The 17779-nt window shown below is 46.2% G+C and overlaps 1 protein-coding gene across 2 annotated transcripts in view; it reads right to left on the minus strand.

Annotated features, from left to right (window-relative positions):
* The window catches only part of USP20 (ubiquitin specific peptidase 20), a 105597-nt gene that overhangs the window by 12724 nt on the left and 75094 nt on the right, over positions 1–17779 (minus strand). For both annotated transcript variants that reach the window (XM_040324647.1, XM_040324646.1), the window contains 3 exons: positions 14990–15159; positions 12332–12413; positions 8558–8666 (listed from right to left, as the gene is read on the minus strand). In XM_040324647.1, coding sequence (XP_040180581.1) covers positions 8558–8666; positions 12332–12413; positions 14990–15159 — 361 coding nt within the window. The remainder of the gene's footprint in view (positions 1–8557; positions 8667–12331; positions 12414–14989; positions 15160–17779) is intronic.

The following is a 17779-nucleotide window of genomic DNA, read 5'->3' on the forward strand; positions in this document are numbered from 1 at the left end:
AAATACATGTACCTCCTTGGGTATAATGCAGACAAAGACAAAGTTAAATTACCTTGGATGTTTTTTTTTTTTTTTCCTGGCTTTAGGATCCGTTTAGAGCGCCAGTGCTTTTCACAGGCAATCCCGCTTCATCAGGGGCCCTGGATCTTATAGAGTACTGTAAATGTGTACATAAATTGTTTGGTGGTGAAAAAGCCTGCCAGTCCCCTGGGGAAACCAACCAAGAACCCCTTGAGGGATACTCCACATGCAAAAATAGGTAATGATATGTTTTTCCAAACCTCCTGGATGGGGAATTCATCTTAGGTCCACAAAGAGGACTATGGATCAGAAGGAAGGTAATATAGTTCGCCATGTCAGACCCTTTGTAAGATGCCAGATGTAACATATATAGCACTTTAGATTCTAGTTTGGGCATCAATACCAACCTTCCTTTTGATCCATGGTCCTCTTTATATCATTCCCCATTTTGAATGTGGAGTATCCATCAAGGGGTTTTTGGTTGGTTTCCCCATGGGCCTGCCAGACTTTTTCACCTCCAAACAATTTGTTTTTACATAGTTGGTGAGGTTGAAAAAAATAGGATTTTTGTACTCACCATAAAATCCTTTTTTTTCGAGTTCATGGACAGACACAGCCTTAATCTTGACAAAGTGGGTATTAGCCTTCATTTAGGAGTGACTAGGCAGAAACTTGTAGAAAGTGTTAGCCTTCATTTAGGAGTGACTAGGCAGAAACTTGTAGAAAGTGTTAAACACATCACACCTGATACAGTACCGCCCAGGGGGCGGCCCCTCTGGGTATAACCCCTCTCTCTGCTTCTCGCAGATCAGTTTGTCAAAAAAACAGTACAAACCTAAAAGGAGGGGTGGGTGCTGTGTCCGTCCATGAACTCAGATAAAAGGATTTTACGGTGAGTACAAAAATTCTATTTTCTCTTTCGTTCATGGACGGATACAGCCTCAATCTTGACAGTCCCAAAGCAGTGTCAAAAACGAGGGGTGGGAACAGCAAAGAAAGAAACTTCACACAAAAACAAAACAGAGCTCTTCAACTGAGGAGTTGCAACTTAAACAGCCGCCTGCAAAACCTTGTGGCCCAAAGAAGCATCCGAAGATGCACTCATATCAACCTTGTAGAATTTAGTGAAAGTGTGAACGGACGACCAAGTCGCCGCCCTACACACCTGGGAAACAGACGCTTGATGTCGGAAAGCCCAAGAGGAACCTATTGCCCTGGTCGAGTGCGCCGTGACAGGACAGGGGGGCCCCCGACCTTTTATGTTGTAAGCCTGATCACGATCTGTCGGATCCACCTCGAGATGGTGGCCGACAAGACCGCCAGGCCCTTCTTGGGACCAGCCACCGAAACAAACAGTGAGCCTGACCCCCAGTACGGAGCGGTAGAAGCCAAGTATACTCTCAAAGCTCGGAAACGTGCAAGGAATGCAACGCTGCCTCCTTAGAAAGCGACGGACGAGGACACAAGGATGGAAGTACAATGTCCTCATTGAGATGGAAGGCTGAAACGACCTTAGGAAGAAAGGAAGGCTGCAGATGCAGCATCACCTTATCCTTGTGGAGGATCAGATAAGGAGCCTTGCATGACAAGGCTGCCAGCTCAGAAACCCATATAACTGACGCAACAGCCACCAAAAAGACCACTTTCTGAGAAAGTGAGAACATTAGGGAAGTTCCCTTGTTGACAAACGGTGGCTTCTGAAGCAACGAGAGTACCAGAATCAGGTTCCCCGGAGGTAGTGGAGGGCGGACCGGAGGGGCCACATACCGAACCCCCTGTACAAACATACTCACTAGAGAGTGAGCCGCCCAGGGGTCGTTGGAAAAAAAACAGTCAGGGCAGAAATCTGCCCCTTAATCGTGCTTGAGGTAAGCTTTGGCTTCCAGAGTCCTGCTGTTTTTTACAGCAGGGGGTGGACCACAATTAGTACGCGGATTCCACCTCATCTCCTCACAAATGGATATGTAGGCCTTCCAAGTGTGATGGTAAATCTTCCTAGAGGATAGTTTCCGAGCCCTCCTCATGGTAGAAATCACTGAATCCGACAGGCCCTGGTCTCTTAGCACCTGGCTTTCAATAGCCATGCCGTTAAAGCCAGTGACTGTAAAGCAGGATGAAGTATGGGACCTTGCAACAGCAGGTTCTCTCTCAGCGGTAGACACCAAGGGACGTCTGCTACTAGATGCACTAGGTCAGCATACCAAGGCCAGTCCAGAGCAATTAGGATCCCCTCTGCCTCCACTCTGTGAAGCAGATGAGGAAGGAGCCTCAGAGGAGGGAAGGCATAGATTAGTCGGTACCGACTCCACGGTGCCACCAACGCATCTGTTGCGTCTGCCCATGGGTCTCTTGACCTGGCCACGAACCTTAATACCTTCCGATTGAGTCGAGACACCAGGAGATCGATGTCTGGCATGCCCCATCTTTGGCAAAGGAGCTGAAACACATCGGGGTGCAGAGACCATTCTCCTTGGTCCAGCATCTGGCGACTCAGGTAGTCCGCCTGACAGTTTTCCATGCCTGGAATGTATACGGCCGACATGCTCCTTTCTGTCCACCCTAGGATGTGAGTGACCTCCGATGCTGCAGCCAAGCTTCTTGTTTCTCCTTGATGGTTGACATACGCCACCGCCGTGGCATTGTCCGACTGGATCCTGACTGGACGCCCCCTGTAGCCTCTGAGACCATGTGGAGAGGTACAGCCTGATTGCCCGGAGTTCCAGGACATTGATCGGCAAGTGGGATTCCTCCGGAGTCCAGTGACCCTCAGTCGACTGAACCCCCCAACCAGTAAGGCTGGCATCCGTCGTGACTACCATCCAGTGAAAAGTAAGGAACGACTTCCCGGACAGAAGTGCCGGTGATGTCAGCCACCAAACTAGGGAGGTCCTGACAAGGTGGCTCACCCGGATTTGACAATCCAGGGATGATGGGCTCTTGTCCCATCTGGACAGAATTTCCTTCTGCAACACTCGCGTGTAAAATTGAGCGTACGGTACCGCCTCAAAGGAGGCTACCATGAGGCCCAGGACTCGCATGCAAAAGTGGAGTGACGACCATCTTTGGGATGTCAATTTCTCTAATTCTGAGCTTGAAGTGGCCCTCAGAAGAAGATCGTCCAAGTAGCCCACGATAGCGATGCCACGCTGTCTTAGTAGGGCCAGAATCGGGGCGAGCACCTTGGTGAACACCTTTGGTGCCGATGCCAGGCCAAAGGGGAGAGCCACAAATGGCGCTTTGCGGTCGGGGGAAGACCACTATCAGACACCTCTGATGCCTAGTGCATATGGGGACATGCAAGTATGCGTCCCTGATGTCCAAGGACGCCAGAAAATCCCCCTGATGGAGGGCCACGACAACAGAGCGAACCGATTCCATCCAGAATCCTTGTACCTTCACAAAGCAATTGAGGGCCCTGAGATCCAGGATTGGACGAATCCCTTCCTTCTTTGGTACTACGAACAGATTTGAGTAAAACCCTTGAAATTGTTCCTGTACTGGTACAGGACTGATTACCCTGTGTATCAGCAGGTCTTGAACCGCCCCATAAAGGGCTTCCAGACGAGTCGGCTGAAGCTGGAGGTTGGAGGGAAAAAATCTGTTTGGTGGGCAAGAGAGAAACTATCTTGTACCCTGAGGAAACTACTTTGCAAACCCACCAGTCGGGGATCTGAGATGCCCACCGGGTCGCGAAGACGTCCCCCCAACTCGAGAGATAGGTGGGGACAGACCTTCATGCGGACGCGTAGATTTGTTTGCTTTCGCAAGCCCAACAAGCCTGCAGAGACGCTTCTGTCCCTCAGCAGGCGCTTTATCGGCCTAGGGTCTTTTACCTGCCGCACTGGGTGGACGAAAAAAACGCTTGTGCGCGGTGAAGGAGGGCCCTTGCCTACGGCGTGGCTCCTTACCGTTTATGGATTGTGGGAGCAGCGTACTCTTACCTCCTGTGGCATCTTTAATAATGTCATCCAGGGATGCTCCGAAAAGTCTGTCGCCCTTAAAGGGCAAATCCATCAGGGCCTTCTTGGAAGATTGGTCTACCGACCAACACTTTAGCCAAAGTAGATGGCGTAACACCACCACGTAGCTTGAGGCTCAAATTTGTCCTACTCCTTGTATAAAAGTTTGTCTAGATAAGACACACAAGGAAACACCTTAGCCGCATCCTCAGATACATCAGACGAGACGTGCAAAAACACGGTGAACAACAACAAAAAAAATAAGAGGTTTAGTGCACGATTATGGATAAACCATAATCCACCATAAAGTCCAAAACTGAAGAAAATTGTTCTCAATCAATATTCTCCCAGGTGTGAATGATCCCCAAAACGTCCCAAGAAAGGGTGATGATAGAAGCACCTCCACCACAATCACGCACTGTCTCTTACTGGAACTATATGATCTCTTAATTACAGGAGATCATATACAGCGTATAATGATGTTAATCCTTAAGACGTATCTCCAGCCCGGGACAATCACAGTGATGGATGGTCTCAAACAATATGCCGATAAGGAATATATAGGAAGGAAGAGGGAACTCACATAGCATAAAATCCTCGAGTTTTAACGTTACGAAACGTTGGGAGGCGATGTTCTGACGTCGCCGTGTCAAGTGATCAGACCCGGAAGATACGGGCTGCATGTTCAGGGAGCTGGCCGGCTTATTTTTATTAGATGCTCCATGTTTACAGTATTGATGTAAGTGTACATCTTTTTATTATTCATTAAAACTCAAGGATTTTATGCTATGCGAGTTCCCTCTTCCTTCCTATATATTCTTTATGGGCATATTGTTTGAGGCCATCCATCACTGTGATTGTCCCGGGCTGGAGATACGTCTTAGGCCTTGTACACACGGTCGAACATGTCCGCTGAAACTGGTACACATGGTCGAACATGTCCGCTGAAACTGGTCCGCGGACCAGTTTCCGCGGACATGTCCGACCGTGTGTACGGCCTAGCGGACAGGTTTCCCGGCCTAGCGGACAGGTTTCCAGCGGACAAAAGTTTCTTAGCAAGCCAAGAAACTTGTCCGCTGGAAACATGTACACCTAATCGGACATGTCCGCTGCTTATGACGTGTAACCAGCGTCCCGAAATCCCGTGCATGCGTCAAATTGATTCAACGCATGCGTGGAAGCATTGCACTTCTGTGTTTGAGAACGTCGGTGTCTTCTACGTCACCGCGTTCTCTGTCCGCAGGGATTTTGGTCTGATGGTGTGTACACACATCAGACCAATGGACAATTCAGCCTTGTCCGCTGGAAACGGTCCCTCGGACATGTTTCATCGGACATGTTCGGTTGTGTGTACAAGGCCTAAAGGATTAACATCATTATATGCTGTATATGATCTCCTGTAATTAAGAGTTAATATAGTTCCGGTAAGAGACTGTGTGATCGTGGTGGAGGTGCTTCTATCATCACTTTTTCTCGGGACGTTTTGGGGATCATTCACACCTGGAAGAATATTGATTGAGAAGAAATTTTCTTCAGTTTTGGACTTTATGGTGGATTATGGTTTATCCATAATCGTGCACTAAACCTCTTATTTTTTCTGTTGTTCACAGTGTTTTTCATTATTTGTCACTTAAATTTTTGCACGCCTCGGCGCAGGTTTCAGTGCATTATACTAAAAGACACATTTAGCGTGACTTTTTTTTCCCTTTTTCCCTTTATAGTCTGTTTGATGTTGTAAAACATTTTTTAGTCACGGCTTTTCACAATATTAATTCAGAACAAGCGCAGTATTTTTTTCTATTTCAGATACATCAGAGCCAGGGTCATGAGCCGGAGCCGAAGCTGGACCCGGCTCTGCATCAGAGTTGTCCCCAGAGGATGGCGGGGGGAGGGGGTGTTTTTACCCCCTGTATTCCCACGTGCCGCTTCCACCTTGGCAACAAAAGCATCTAGGATTGCCAACATAGCGTCTGATACATCGGGTGCAGGGACATCAATTGCTAACTTAGGTGTTTCAGGGGAAAAAGCGTCTGCTTCTGACCCACGCGCCTGACACCCACAGGCATTCCAAGGCAAGGTACAACAACCCACCCTCCTAGTTGCGACAGACAAGGGGTTCCCCCCCAGAGGACTCACCACCCTGCAACAGTATCGTACGGCTGCCTTCCGCTTCCTACTTGAGCTGCTTCTCCTTGTCAGCTGTCTGTGTCAGTCTGACCACTCCGCAGTACGTGTCTGCAAGCTTGCGCTGTTTAAATGCTGTGATACGGCATGGACCACGAGAAAATGGCCGCAGATAGAGGTCAAAAAACGCTGCAAGAAAATGGCAGCTGAGCGGCATATAGAGGCAAACACAGTGTGGACCACAAGAAAATGGCCGCCAAGCAGTAGATAGAGGGCAAACAGGCGCTGGGCACCGCCAAAATGGATGCCGACAGCATGGAGGGAGAACAGACAGGTAAGCAAAACTTTTCATGGCAGCTCACTAGCATTGTAAGTGGACGTACAGTGCAGTTCCCTGACAGGTGGAGCCCCCCCCAGGTGAACCCCCGGCCCCAGCAGCCAGCCTAGCTCAGAGAGCCCAGGGAGGAGCGGAGGGAAGGAGGAAAGGAGGAATGGAACCCCCTACTCGACCTCCCCGGGAATGTCCAGCTAGGTTCTCTTGCCGAAGCAGGGTATTACTACTTACCCTTCCTGTGTGGATTATGCTGGAAGCATCCCAGACAGACCATCTTCCGCATGGTTACGGAGGTGACTGTTGGCCCGGCCGCTGCGACTCGGCCCTATAGACCGGTCATATGCGTGCCCTGGAGTGTGTAGCTCACCAGCCACCCATAGAGTGACGGGCATGTCGTGGACGACTCATCGCGTAGCTACAGTCGGCACACGCACTATGGCCGAAACTGGGGGGACTACAAGGATCTGGGATCCAGCCTGTCACCCAGTCGGCAGTTCATCGTAAATCACAGGAATAAAAAAATAAAATTCAATTTGGAATAAATCTCCAGGCCTATGGGCCCGGAGGGAGCCATGTCTTCTCCTTTGCTAGGCAGAAAAAAAACTGATCTGCGAGATGCAGAAAGAGGGGTTATACCCAGAGTCACCGCCCCCCAGGCGGTACTGTATTAGGTGTGATGTGTTTAACACTTTCTACAAGTTTTTGCCTAGTCACTCCTGAATGAACGCTAATACCCACTTTGTCAAGATTAGGGCTGTGTCCGTCCATGAACGAAAGAGAAAATACACCAGTTCATCTAGTTCAACCTGTGGTGTGTGTGTGCACTTGTGTTTATGTTAATAGTACATTGTATATCCCTGTATGTTGTGATCGTTAAGGTGCCCACCTAATAGTTTTTTTAAACTTTTCATGTACACGTTTACAGTACTCTATAATAAGATCCGAGGCCCTGATGAAGCGGGGTTGCCCGCGAAACGCGTTGACTCTATAAACGGATCCTAATGACAGAAAACAAATTACCTTGGATGGCTAATCTATGGATATGTTTTTAACTTATTTTAATATTCGTGATATTTTTATATATAAACAGTCCTTTCTTGTCTGTATTATACCCAAGGAGGCAGTGGCGGCTGTTTCATATGCGCCTAATCCATGCAACCCATCCCCTGATCCCCATGCAGGGCACCGGACGCATGGATTTAAATGTTTGTTTGTTTTTTTTTAAGCACATGAGCCCACCAACTTGTGTGACATTAGCGAATACATATTCGCTAATGTTTTCCTGCTTCTCCTCCTGGCCAATCAGGAAGCGGGCTGGAAGGAGACGCAATGCCTGTTGGAGTGGGTCCTTCCAGTCATAAGCCTGGCAGGAGCCTGTATTGGCTGCAGCGGTATCTAGCGCGACTGCCTTGGATCCAACCCGGGTCAGTCTCCACCTCGCCACATAGCACCAAAGCAGCCACACTGCTAGAGAGCCTGGTGGACATCTCCCAAGGTAAGGATGCTACCCTCCTGTCCTTCCCTGGGCAGGGTGGAGGCTGTGCTAATGAGGAGGGGGCTCTGGCGGCAGCGGGAAGCGAAAGCAGGTTTTTTGCTGCCCCCCCCCCCCAAAAAAAATATTGAGCACCAGCCACCACTGTAATGAGGTACATGTAAAGTCCCACATATTTCCTGTACTTTTGTATGTCCTCCATAGATACAGTGCAGGGAGTGAGCGTTGTCACTCTAGGAAAGGAAGTATGTTACTAGGAGGATCACCAGGAAAAAATATGGAAAGAGAAGTCTATATATGGAAAGAAAATGCAATAACCACAGCTAAGGAGTGGTAGGCTACAATATATTACAATTTTGTATTTGAGTTTAGATACACTTTTACCACTTCTAAAGCAATGCACAACTCATTTAATTTTGTTTTTATATCTACTTGGAATTTAGCTTTGACGACCTCTGGAGTTTACACTGGGACAGAGGATACAGGATTCCGCCCTGTACATGTGAAAACGGTGTACTAAGAAAATGTTAGTATACAATGACAGCACTGGGGATTTTAGCAGCTCTGCAAACAGCGAAAAGAAATGTTCACACAGGGGGGACGTCACATTTCGCAGCCAACTATTACCTTAATAAAGGTGTCAATCTCGGTTTTCCGGCGCTTTGCTAAAGCTTCGATTTCCACCTGACATATTGAGCAAACATAGAGATGGTTCACAGCTGGGCCGCCTCCAAATCTGCAAGGAAATCAGCAGATGGTGTCACAGAGCTGCCAAAGACAGATCTCATCCAATCAGAAGCAGCCAAGGCACAGGCTTGATCATTTATCTCTGAATAGTATAACCTCTCTATACACGATCAGCCATAACACTAGAAACACCGACAGGTAAACTGAATACCATAGATTATCTCTATTAGGCAGCAAGTGAACATGTTGTCCCTAAAGTCCCATGTAATCCAATCCAATAGATGAGCTACTGTAGTTTAAATTATTGGAATCAGCATGAACTTTTTCAGCAGAGAGGTGCCAGAACACACAGTGCATTGCATTTTGTTGCATTAAGGCCTTCATCAGGGTGCCCATGCTGACCCGTGTCTACAGCAAAAGTGCCTACAAAATGGGATTGTAAGCATCAGAACTGGACAAAAGAGCAATGGACGAAAAGGTGGCCTGGTCTGATCAATTCAAGATCAACTGTGGGTATGAGATTGTGTATATAGGATTGTAAAAAAAAGTGTTGACTGTGGGATGTGCTAGAAAAATAAGTCTAATCCATGGAGGCTCCACCTCACAATTTACAGGACCCCAATTGTCGGGACCCCAATTGCCGGGAGGACGTCAATAGACGTCCTCCCCTTTGCACGCCCCCGAGACTCGGGTGATCACGGCCCCTTACCTTGTGATCAGCTGTCAGCCAATGATAGCTGATCACGTGATCTAAACAAAGCTCGGTAATCAGTACCACCTATCAATGCCCACCAGTGGTGCCAGACAGTGCCTCATCAGTGCCACCTAGCAGTGCTGCCTATAAATGTCACCTACCAGTGCTGATCAGTGCCCATCACTGCCACCCATCAGTGCCAATCACTGCCACCAATCAGTGCCACCTATCAATGCCCTTCAGTGCCACCTCTGTGCCCACTAATGCCACCTCTCAGTGCCCACCAGTGCCGCCTATCAGTGCTCATCAGTGCAGCCTCATCAGCGTACATCAATGAAGGAGAAAAATTACCCGTTTGCAAAGTTGTACAACAAAATAATGCCCTCTTTGCATTTTGTATTTTTTTTAAATCTGTTTTGTATTTTTTTTAAATAAAAACCGCAGAGGTGATCAAATACCACCAAAAGAAAGCTCTATTTGTGGGGAAAAACATGATACAAATTTCATTTGGGTACAGTGTAGCATGACCGCGCAATTATCATTCAAGCTGAAAATTGGTCTGGGCAGGAGGGGGGTTTAAGTGCCCAGTAAGCATGTGGTCAAAGGACAAAAGAACATCAACCAATTTCTAACTGGTCTGGCATTTAGGTGAGGCGCCGCACTCCAAACATCAAACTATAAGAGAAATAATGGTGATAATCATGGTTAACATATATACTGTATATATTGTAAAGGAAAAAAAAATCTGACTATATAGGCCAAACACAGTCTATAAACCATGCATAAAATCACGAAATATTATTGTACAACATATTTAAAAAGATAGAGCATGTATATGTATTTATATGGTTAAAAAACAGTTATGTGGTTGTGCTTATAGGTAGAGTCAACCGTATATATTCATACAACAGTAAATGTTAACATGCTTTGCAAATCAACGCTGGTTAGAAGTCTTCATACATTTTGCCCCTACCTTGCTCCGTAGTTAAAAGATGTTCTATGTAGTTAGTCCCACCCTTCTTCTTTCTTCAGCCTCCATTCACCACATGTACTGTATTCTGCTGCAGTTAGACACACTATGCTTTTTTGACCTGACATTCATCTCCTATGATCTGCACAAGTTTCTGGATTAAAAATCCTTTTAAGATCTGCAGGATTTCATTTGGATTGAGTAACTGTCTGCTAATTCTATGCAGACCGTAAGCTACAGCTATCTTGTCACAACTGGATCAGATACAGTACAGACCAAAAGTTTGGACACACCTTTTGGACACACCTTCTCATTCAAAGAGTTTTCTTTATTTTCATGACTATGAAAATTGTAGATTCACATTGAAGGCATCAAAACTATAAATTAACACATGTGGAATTATACATAACAAAAAAGTGTGAAACAACTGAAAATATATTTCATATTCTAGGTTCTTCAAAGTAGCCAACGTTTGCTTTGATTACTGCTTGGCACACTCTTGGCATTCTCTTGATGAGCTTCAAGAGGTAGTCACCTGGCGCAGCACCCCATCACTCTCCTTGGTCAAATAGCCCTTACACAGCCTGGAGGTGTGTTTGGGGTGATGGCCCAACTAAACGCAAACCGGATGGAATAGCATGCCGCTGCAAGATGCTGTGGTAGCCATGCTGGTTCAGTATGCCTTCAATTTTGAATAAATCCCCAACAGTGTCACCAGCAAAGCACCCCCACACCTCCTTCTCCATGCTTCACGGTGGGAACCAGGCATGTAGAGTCCATCCGTTCACCTTTTCTGTATCGCACAAAGACACAGGGGTTGGAACCAAAGATCTCAAGTTTGGACTCATCAGACCAAAGCACAATTTCCACTGGTCTAATGTCCATTCCTTGTGTTCTTTAGCCCAAACAAGTCTCTTCTGCTTGTTGCCTTTCTTTAGCAGTGGTTTCCTAGCAGATATTCTACCATGAAGGCCTGATTCACACAGTCTCCTCTTACCAGTTCTAGAGATGTGTCTGCTGCAAAAGGTGGCTACTTTGAAGAACCTAGAATATGACATTTTTTGTTATGTATAATTGCACATGTGTTAATTCATAGTTTTGATGCCTTCAGTGTGAATCTACAATTTTCATAGTCATGAAAATAAAGAAAACTCTTTGAATGAGAAGGTGTGTCCAAACTTGTGGTCTGTACTGTATAAAGATCACAATTACAGTGCTTAGTTTGGAGAGGCAGAACAGTGCCCATTATAGCACTGGAATATACCTACCCCTAATGGAAGCACCCAGGCACTTACCACTGCTGGAATGCAGGAACCACTCCACTACATACAGTTAGGTCCATATATACCTCGAAGTATGACCTCCATTTAGTAGTGAGGTCATCTTCTTCAGGCAGTAATGAGAGCCAAAAAGGGTTCAAACGACATGCTCTCGTGGGCTTGTCTATTGGCACCAGATTTCCGTAAATAGCCGAGCTGCGAGTCGGCCCTATACGGCGCCTGCGCAGTCAGCTCTACACGGCAGGCGCCGTATAGCGCCGACTCGCAGCTCGGCTATTTACGGAAATCTGGTGACGCGCCTTGTGCGACATGGGAACTGTTTCACCAGACGTCAATCATCTAACCCAGGGATAGGAACGCCCAGTCCCGCAGGAATCAGAACCCGTAAGCCGGGGAGAAAATCACAATACAGTATAACGGTATGTACGGCGATAAAAAAAAAAAGACCTGCATACTGTAAATGTTGTTAGTATCCTGGATGTAATGTTAGAAAATTGTTTTTAGGGTGAACCCCCGCTTTAAGTTGCAGGGAAGTCGGATCGGAAGTCACGCAACTTTCATGACACAGCAGTGTGAACCTGGGCTAATACTACAATAAAGTAATTATTCTACATCTCAGGCAGACATCAAACAGCGTTTACCAACTGAAATTATGTATAACTCACTCTAAATACTGTTGTTCACAGTCTAACATCAAAACATCAAGTCAGAATACTTATAATAGTAACAGTATTGCATGGCACACAGAATAAATAAAGTGGCATAATTACCTATTGTACAAATATTCCCAAACATTCGGAGGCAGGATTACCACCAGGTCATCAATATAATGATACTTGTTAGGAGGAATTCCTACAAAAAAATAATATATAGAAAGTCTGAAACTGGGTTAGAGGATTCAACTGCGTAACAAGATGCATGAATAATTATTGATTAACCACTTTCTGCCCGTGCTATAGCCAAATGACGGCTACAGGGTGGGCTTCCAGTGGCCGAGAGGGCGTCAATAGATGTCCTCCTGTGTTCGCACGGGGGTGATGATCACATAACAGGGTAAAGGGCCAATGACAGACCCTTTACTTCCTGATTAGCTGTCATTGGCTGACAGCTGATCATGTGGTAAACAGAAGCTGGATATCTGCTTTTTTTCTCATCATGATCAGCGTGAGGATAAAAGAATAAAGCCGGTAACCAGCTTCTGTTACAGGGACATCGGTCCCCATCTGTGCCACCTATCAGTGCCCACAAGTGTCATCTATCAGTTCCCACCAGTGTCACCTTTTAGTGGAATTCAGTGCCACTTATCAGTGCCTCCTCATCAGTGTCCACCAGTGCCACCTCATCAGTGTAGCCTTATCAGCGCACATCAGTGAAAGAGAAAAATTACCAGTTTGCAAACTTTTATAACAAACTATGAAAGAAATGTATTCCATTTTTTAAAAATTTTTGGTCTTTTTTTGTTTCTTTAGTAAAAAAGAAGAAAAACAGTGGCGATTAACCACTTCCATACAGGGCATTTTCACCCCCTTCCTGCCCAGACCAATTTTTAGTTTTCAGCGCTGTCACACTTTGGAAACGGCGTCGCACGACCGCCCAATTGTCATTCAAACAAAATTGACGCCCTTTTTTCCCCACAAATAGAGCTTTCTTTTGGTGGTATTTGATCACCTCTGCGGTTTTTATTTTTTGCGCTATAAACAAAAGAAGAGCGACAATTTTGAAAAAACACAATATTTTTTACTTTTTGATTTAATAAATATCATAATTTTTTTTTCCTCAGTTTAGACCGATAAGTATTCTACATATTTTTGGTAAAAAAAAAATAGCAATAAGCGTATTTGATCGGTTTGCGCAAAAGTTATAGCGTCTACAAAATAGGGAATAGAATTATGGCATTTTTATTTTTTTACTAGTAATGGAGGCGATCTGCGATTTTTATTGTGACCATGACATTGCGGCGGACATATCGGACACTTTTGACACATTTTTGGGACCATTCACAACGATTAGTGCTATAAAACTGCACTGATTACTGTGTAAATGTGACTGGCAGGGAAGGGGTTAACACTAGGGGACGCTGAAGGGGTTAAATATGTTCCCTAAAGTGTGTTTTAACTGTTAGGGGGAGGGGGACTGACTGGGGGAGGAGATCGATGTGTGTTCCTCTGTACTGGAAACACACATCAGTCTCCTCACCGCTGACAGGACATGGATCTGTGTGTTTACACACACAGATCCATGGTCCTGCCGTGATTGCGGGCAATCGCGGGTGCCCGGCGGACATCGTGGCTGTGGGGCACGCGCACCGGGTCCCGAGTAATGCGGCGGGGGCGCGCGCCCCCTAGCGACCGACAATGCAAGGACGTCATGAATAGTTTTTGCGCTATAAACAAAATGAGAAAAATTTATATTTTTTACTTTTTGCTATAATAAATATCCCCCAAAAATATATAAAAAAACATTTTTTTTCCTCAGTTTAGGCCGATGCGTAGTCTTCTACCTATTTTTCGTAAAAAAAAAAAAAACGCAATAAACGTTTATTGATTGGTTTGCGCAAAAGTTATAGCGTTTACAAAATAGGGGGTATTTTTATGACATTTTTATTATTATTTTTTACTAGTAATGGCGGCGATCAACGTTTTTTTTCGGTACTGCGACATTATGGCAGACACTGCTGACACATTTTTGGGACCATTGGCATTTTTATAGCGATCAATGCTATAAAAATGCATTGGATTACTATAAAAATGCCACTGGCAGTGAAGGGGTTAACACTAGGGGGCGGGGAAGGGGTTAAGTATGTCCCTGGGTGTGTTCTAACTGTAGGGGGGGTGGCCTCACTAGGGGAAATGACTGATCTTCTGTTCATACATTGTATGAACAGAAGATCAGCATTTCTCTCCATGACAGGACCGGGAGCTGTGTGTTTACACACACAGCTCCCGGTCCCCGCTCTGTAATGAGCGATCGCGTGTGCCCGGTGGCGATCGCGCCCGCCGGGCACGGGAGTCGGGGGACTAGTGGCCTGCGAGAGAGCCGACGTAGGGCTACGGGCTCTCGCACAGTGGAGCCGATCTGCCACCGTAAAACGACGGCGGCTTGTCGGCAAGTAGTTAAATAAGACCACCAAAAGAAAGCTCTATTTGTGTGTGGAAAAAAAAAATTTTAAAAATTTTGATTGAGTATAGTTTTGCATGACCACACAATTGTCATTCAAAGTGCGACAGCGCTGAAAGCTGAAAATTGGCCTGGGCAGGAAGGGGGTGTATGTGCCCAGTAGGCAAGTGGTTAATGTGCTTTTTATTATACAGAAAATGCAACAGTGTATGGATGTGTCAATCATAATGCTCAATGCCCCAAATGAACAGCCCAAGCTATAAATCTGATGCAAATGATATTACCAATGCATTCAATACTGATGGGCATACCTCCATGTGAGCATAGAAAGCTCTGGTTGCTGATTGGTCCAGGCTCTGCGAACGTGTTGAATTTATTGAGCCACTCGCGGGAGATGTAGAACTGCAGCAGACCCGATTCCTTCATCTCTGCTAAAGATATAACTTTCTGCCGTTCCCGCTCTGCCTCCTCGCTGCTCTTCCTGAGGGTAGAACAGATGTCAAGTGTGAGAGAAGGTTTACAGGTATGTACAGCTCAATGGGCACCACGGCTATACCGCCGGCAAAGCGCCTCTGCAGATGCACTTTCAGGTGGTTTTAACTAGAGTTGTCCCCATACTTTTTTTCAAGTACTCGCTGATACCGAATACCGATACTTTTTTTTAAATGTCATGTGACAAATATAATTTGTTATTTAATCCAGAAGAAGATGGCACCGGACGGGAGTCCTAATGGCTTCCTGCTCTAGCTAAAGCTAAAAGATGTTGAGTATAGATACACTTTAAAACCAAACTTCACCTATTCAACACCCCAATATTGGGGAAAATGAGCATGATATACATTTCCCATAAAATGAGTCCAGGCACAGATCACATCGTATCTTGTCATATGGATGTGTAGCCCACCTTTTCATAATGAATAATACATTATATATCACACAATGCAATATTTTTAATAATGGGCATGACAGGGGGCACTGATGGATGGGGGGCACTGACTGGAGGGCACTGACTGATGGAGGGCACTAACAGGGGGGCACTGACTGATGGAGGGCACTGACAGTCTCACCTGCAGCTTATGGAGGTGAGGAGACGGTGTCCGGAGGAGAGAGGGAGCCTGGAGGAGGGGGAAGATAGAATATCGGTCTGAGGCTAGAAGGAGGCGGGACCAGCCCTTGCCGTGATCGTGGATTGGCTAGCCTTGCCCCGCGGTGATCACGGATAGGCCATCACCGTCTTACTAGCCAATAGCCCCGCAGCCGTACACGACCATTCACAGGAACACAGGAACATTAGGGGGACGGATCCGGCAGTGACACACACTGCATGGCGTTCCCCTAAATTTATGCATCCGATGCCACGGCTCCGTCCACGCTACCCCACTGGCTCCGCCCCCTCTCTGTCCGCCTACTTCCGGGTATCGGATCAGTACTCGCACAAATGCTCGGTATCGATCCCGATACTAGTATCGGTATCAGGACAACCATAGTTTTAACCCTTTCTCAGGCCGCTAGCGCGGGGGGGTAAAAGCGTCCAGCTAGTGGCCAAATAGAGCCGAAAAATTAACGATAAAGCGTTGCTAAAAATAGCCGCCGACGCAGCCCCACCCCAGTGTAAGAGGGGCCTAACAGAGGGTGCTTACTTTCCTGCATACAGTGGGATCATGGAGAATTAATGCAGCCACAATCTAAAGGGAAATCAAAATCACAGGGTGAGAGCTAGAGAAGGTACTTTTTTGAGTTAAAGCGGTGGTTCCCCCTAAAACACATTTCTAACAATAGATTCGTAAGACCCGTTACACTGCGGGTAGGCTGGCTTTTTTTTTTTTTTTTCGTACATACCGAGATCTCGGCGTCTCGTCCCTTGGCGGTGGGCGTTCCTATTTGATTGACGTTCCTCGGACGGGCGCATACGTGACGTCACGACTTTCCGACAGAAGCCGAACGTCATTGCGCAGGCGCCGTATAGAGTCGGCTCTATAGGGCGCATGCGCAGCGACGTTCGGCTTCTTTCGGAAAGTCGTGACGTCACGTACGCGCCCGTCCGAGGAACGTCAATCAACTAGGAACGCCCACCGACAAGGGACGAGACTGGGAGATCTCGGTATGTACTTAAAAAAAAAAAAAAAAAAAATGCCAGCCTACCCGCAGTGTAACGGGTCTTACGAATCTATTGTTAGCAATGTGTTTTAGGGGGAACCACCCCTTTAAGAATACATACTTAAAGCGGGGGTTCACCTGAAAAACAAATGTTTAACATCAGATTGAGGCTAATTACAGGAAGCACAAATCGGGTGTTTTTTTTTAAATCAATGCAGTACTTACCGTTTTAGAGATAGATGTTCTCCGCCGCTTCCGGGTATGGGCTGCGGGACTGGGCGTTCCTATTTGATTGACAGCCTTCCGACCGCCGCATACAGCGCGTCACGAGTTGCCGAAAGTAGCCGAACGTCGGTGCGCAGACCATACCGTATAGAGCCGCACCGACGTTCGGCTTCTTTCGGCAACTAGTGACGCGCTGTATGCGACGGTCGGAAGGCTGTCAATCAAATAGGAACGCCCAGTCCCGCAGCCCATACCCGGAAGCGGCGGAGAACATCTATCTCTAAAACGGTAAGTACTGCATTGATTTAAAAAAAAAAACACCCGCTTGTGCTTCCCGTAATTAGCCTCAATCTAATGTTAAAAAATTTTTTTCGGGTGAACCCCCGCTTTAAACAGAATTTTTTTTTATGTGTTTAAATTGTTTTTATTCTTTTCTCATAGGAAAAATCTTTACAAACTTTTTTTAAAAGAAATCAACATCTCATATATAATTCATAGATTCTTCATACATAAAAACATATACTTTAACATATACATACAACATAATACATACATAAAATATTTGCGTGGGTACACAGTTAGATCCATCTTTATAGTCCTAGATTTTATTTATTTTTTATGGGGCCTAGGGGGTGAGGAAGGGATTAAATGTGTATCCTGGGTGTGTTCTAACTGTGTGGGGGGAGGGGACTGACTGGGGGAGCTGACCGATGCTGTGTCCCTATGTACAAGGGACACAGATTGGTCTCCTCTCTCCCTGACAAGACGTGGCGCTCTGT

Source organism: Rana temporaria, chromosome 9, assembly GCF_905171775.1.
Source record: "Rana temporaria chromosome 9, aRanTem1.1, whole genome shotgun sequence".
Classification (NCBI taxonomy): Eukaryota; Metazoa; Chordata; class Amphibia; order Anura; family Ranidae; genus Rana; species Rana temporaria.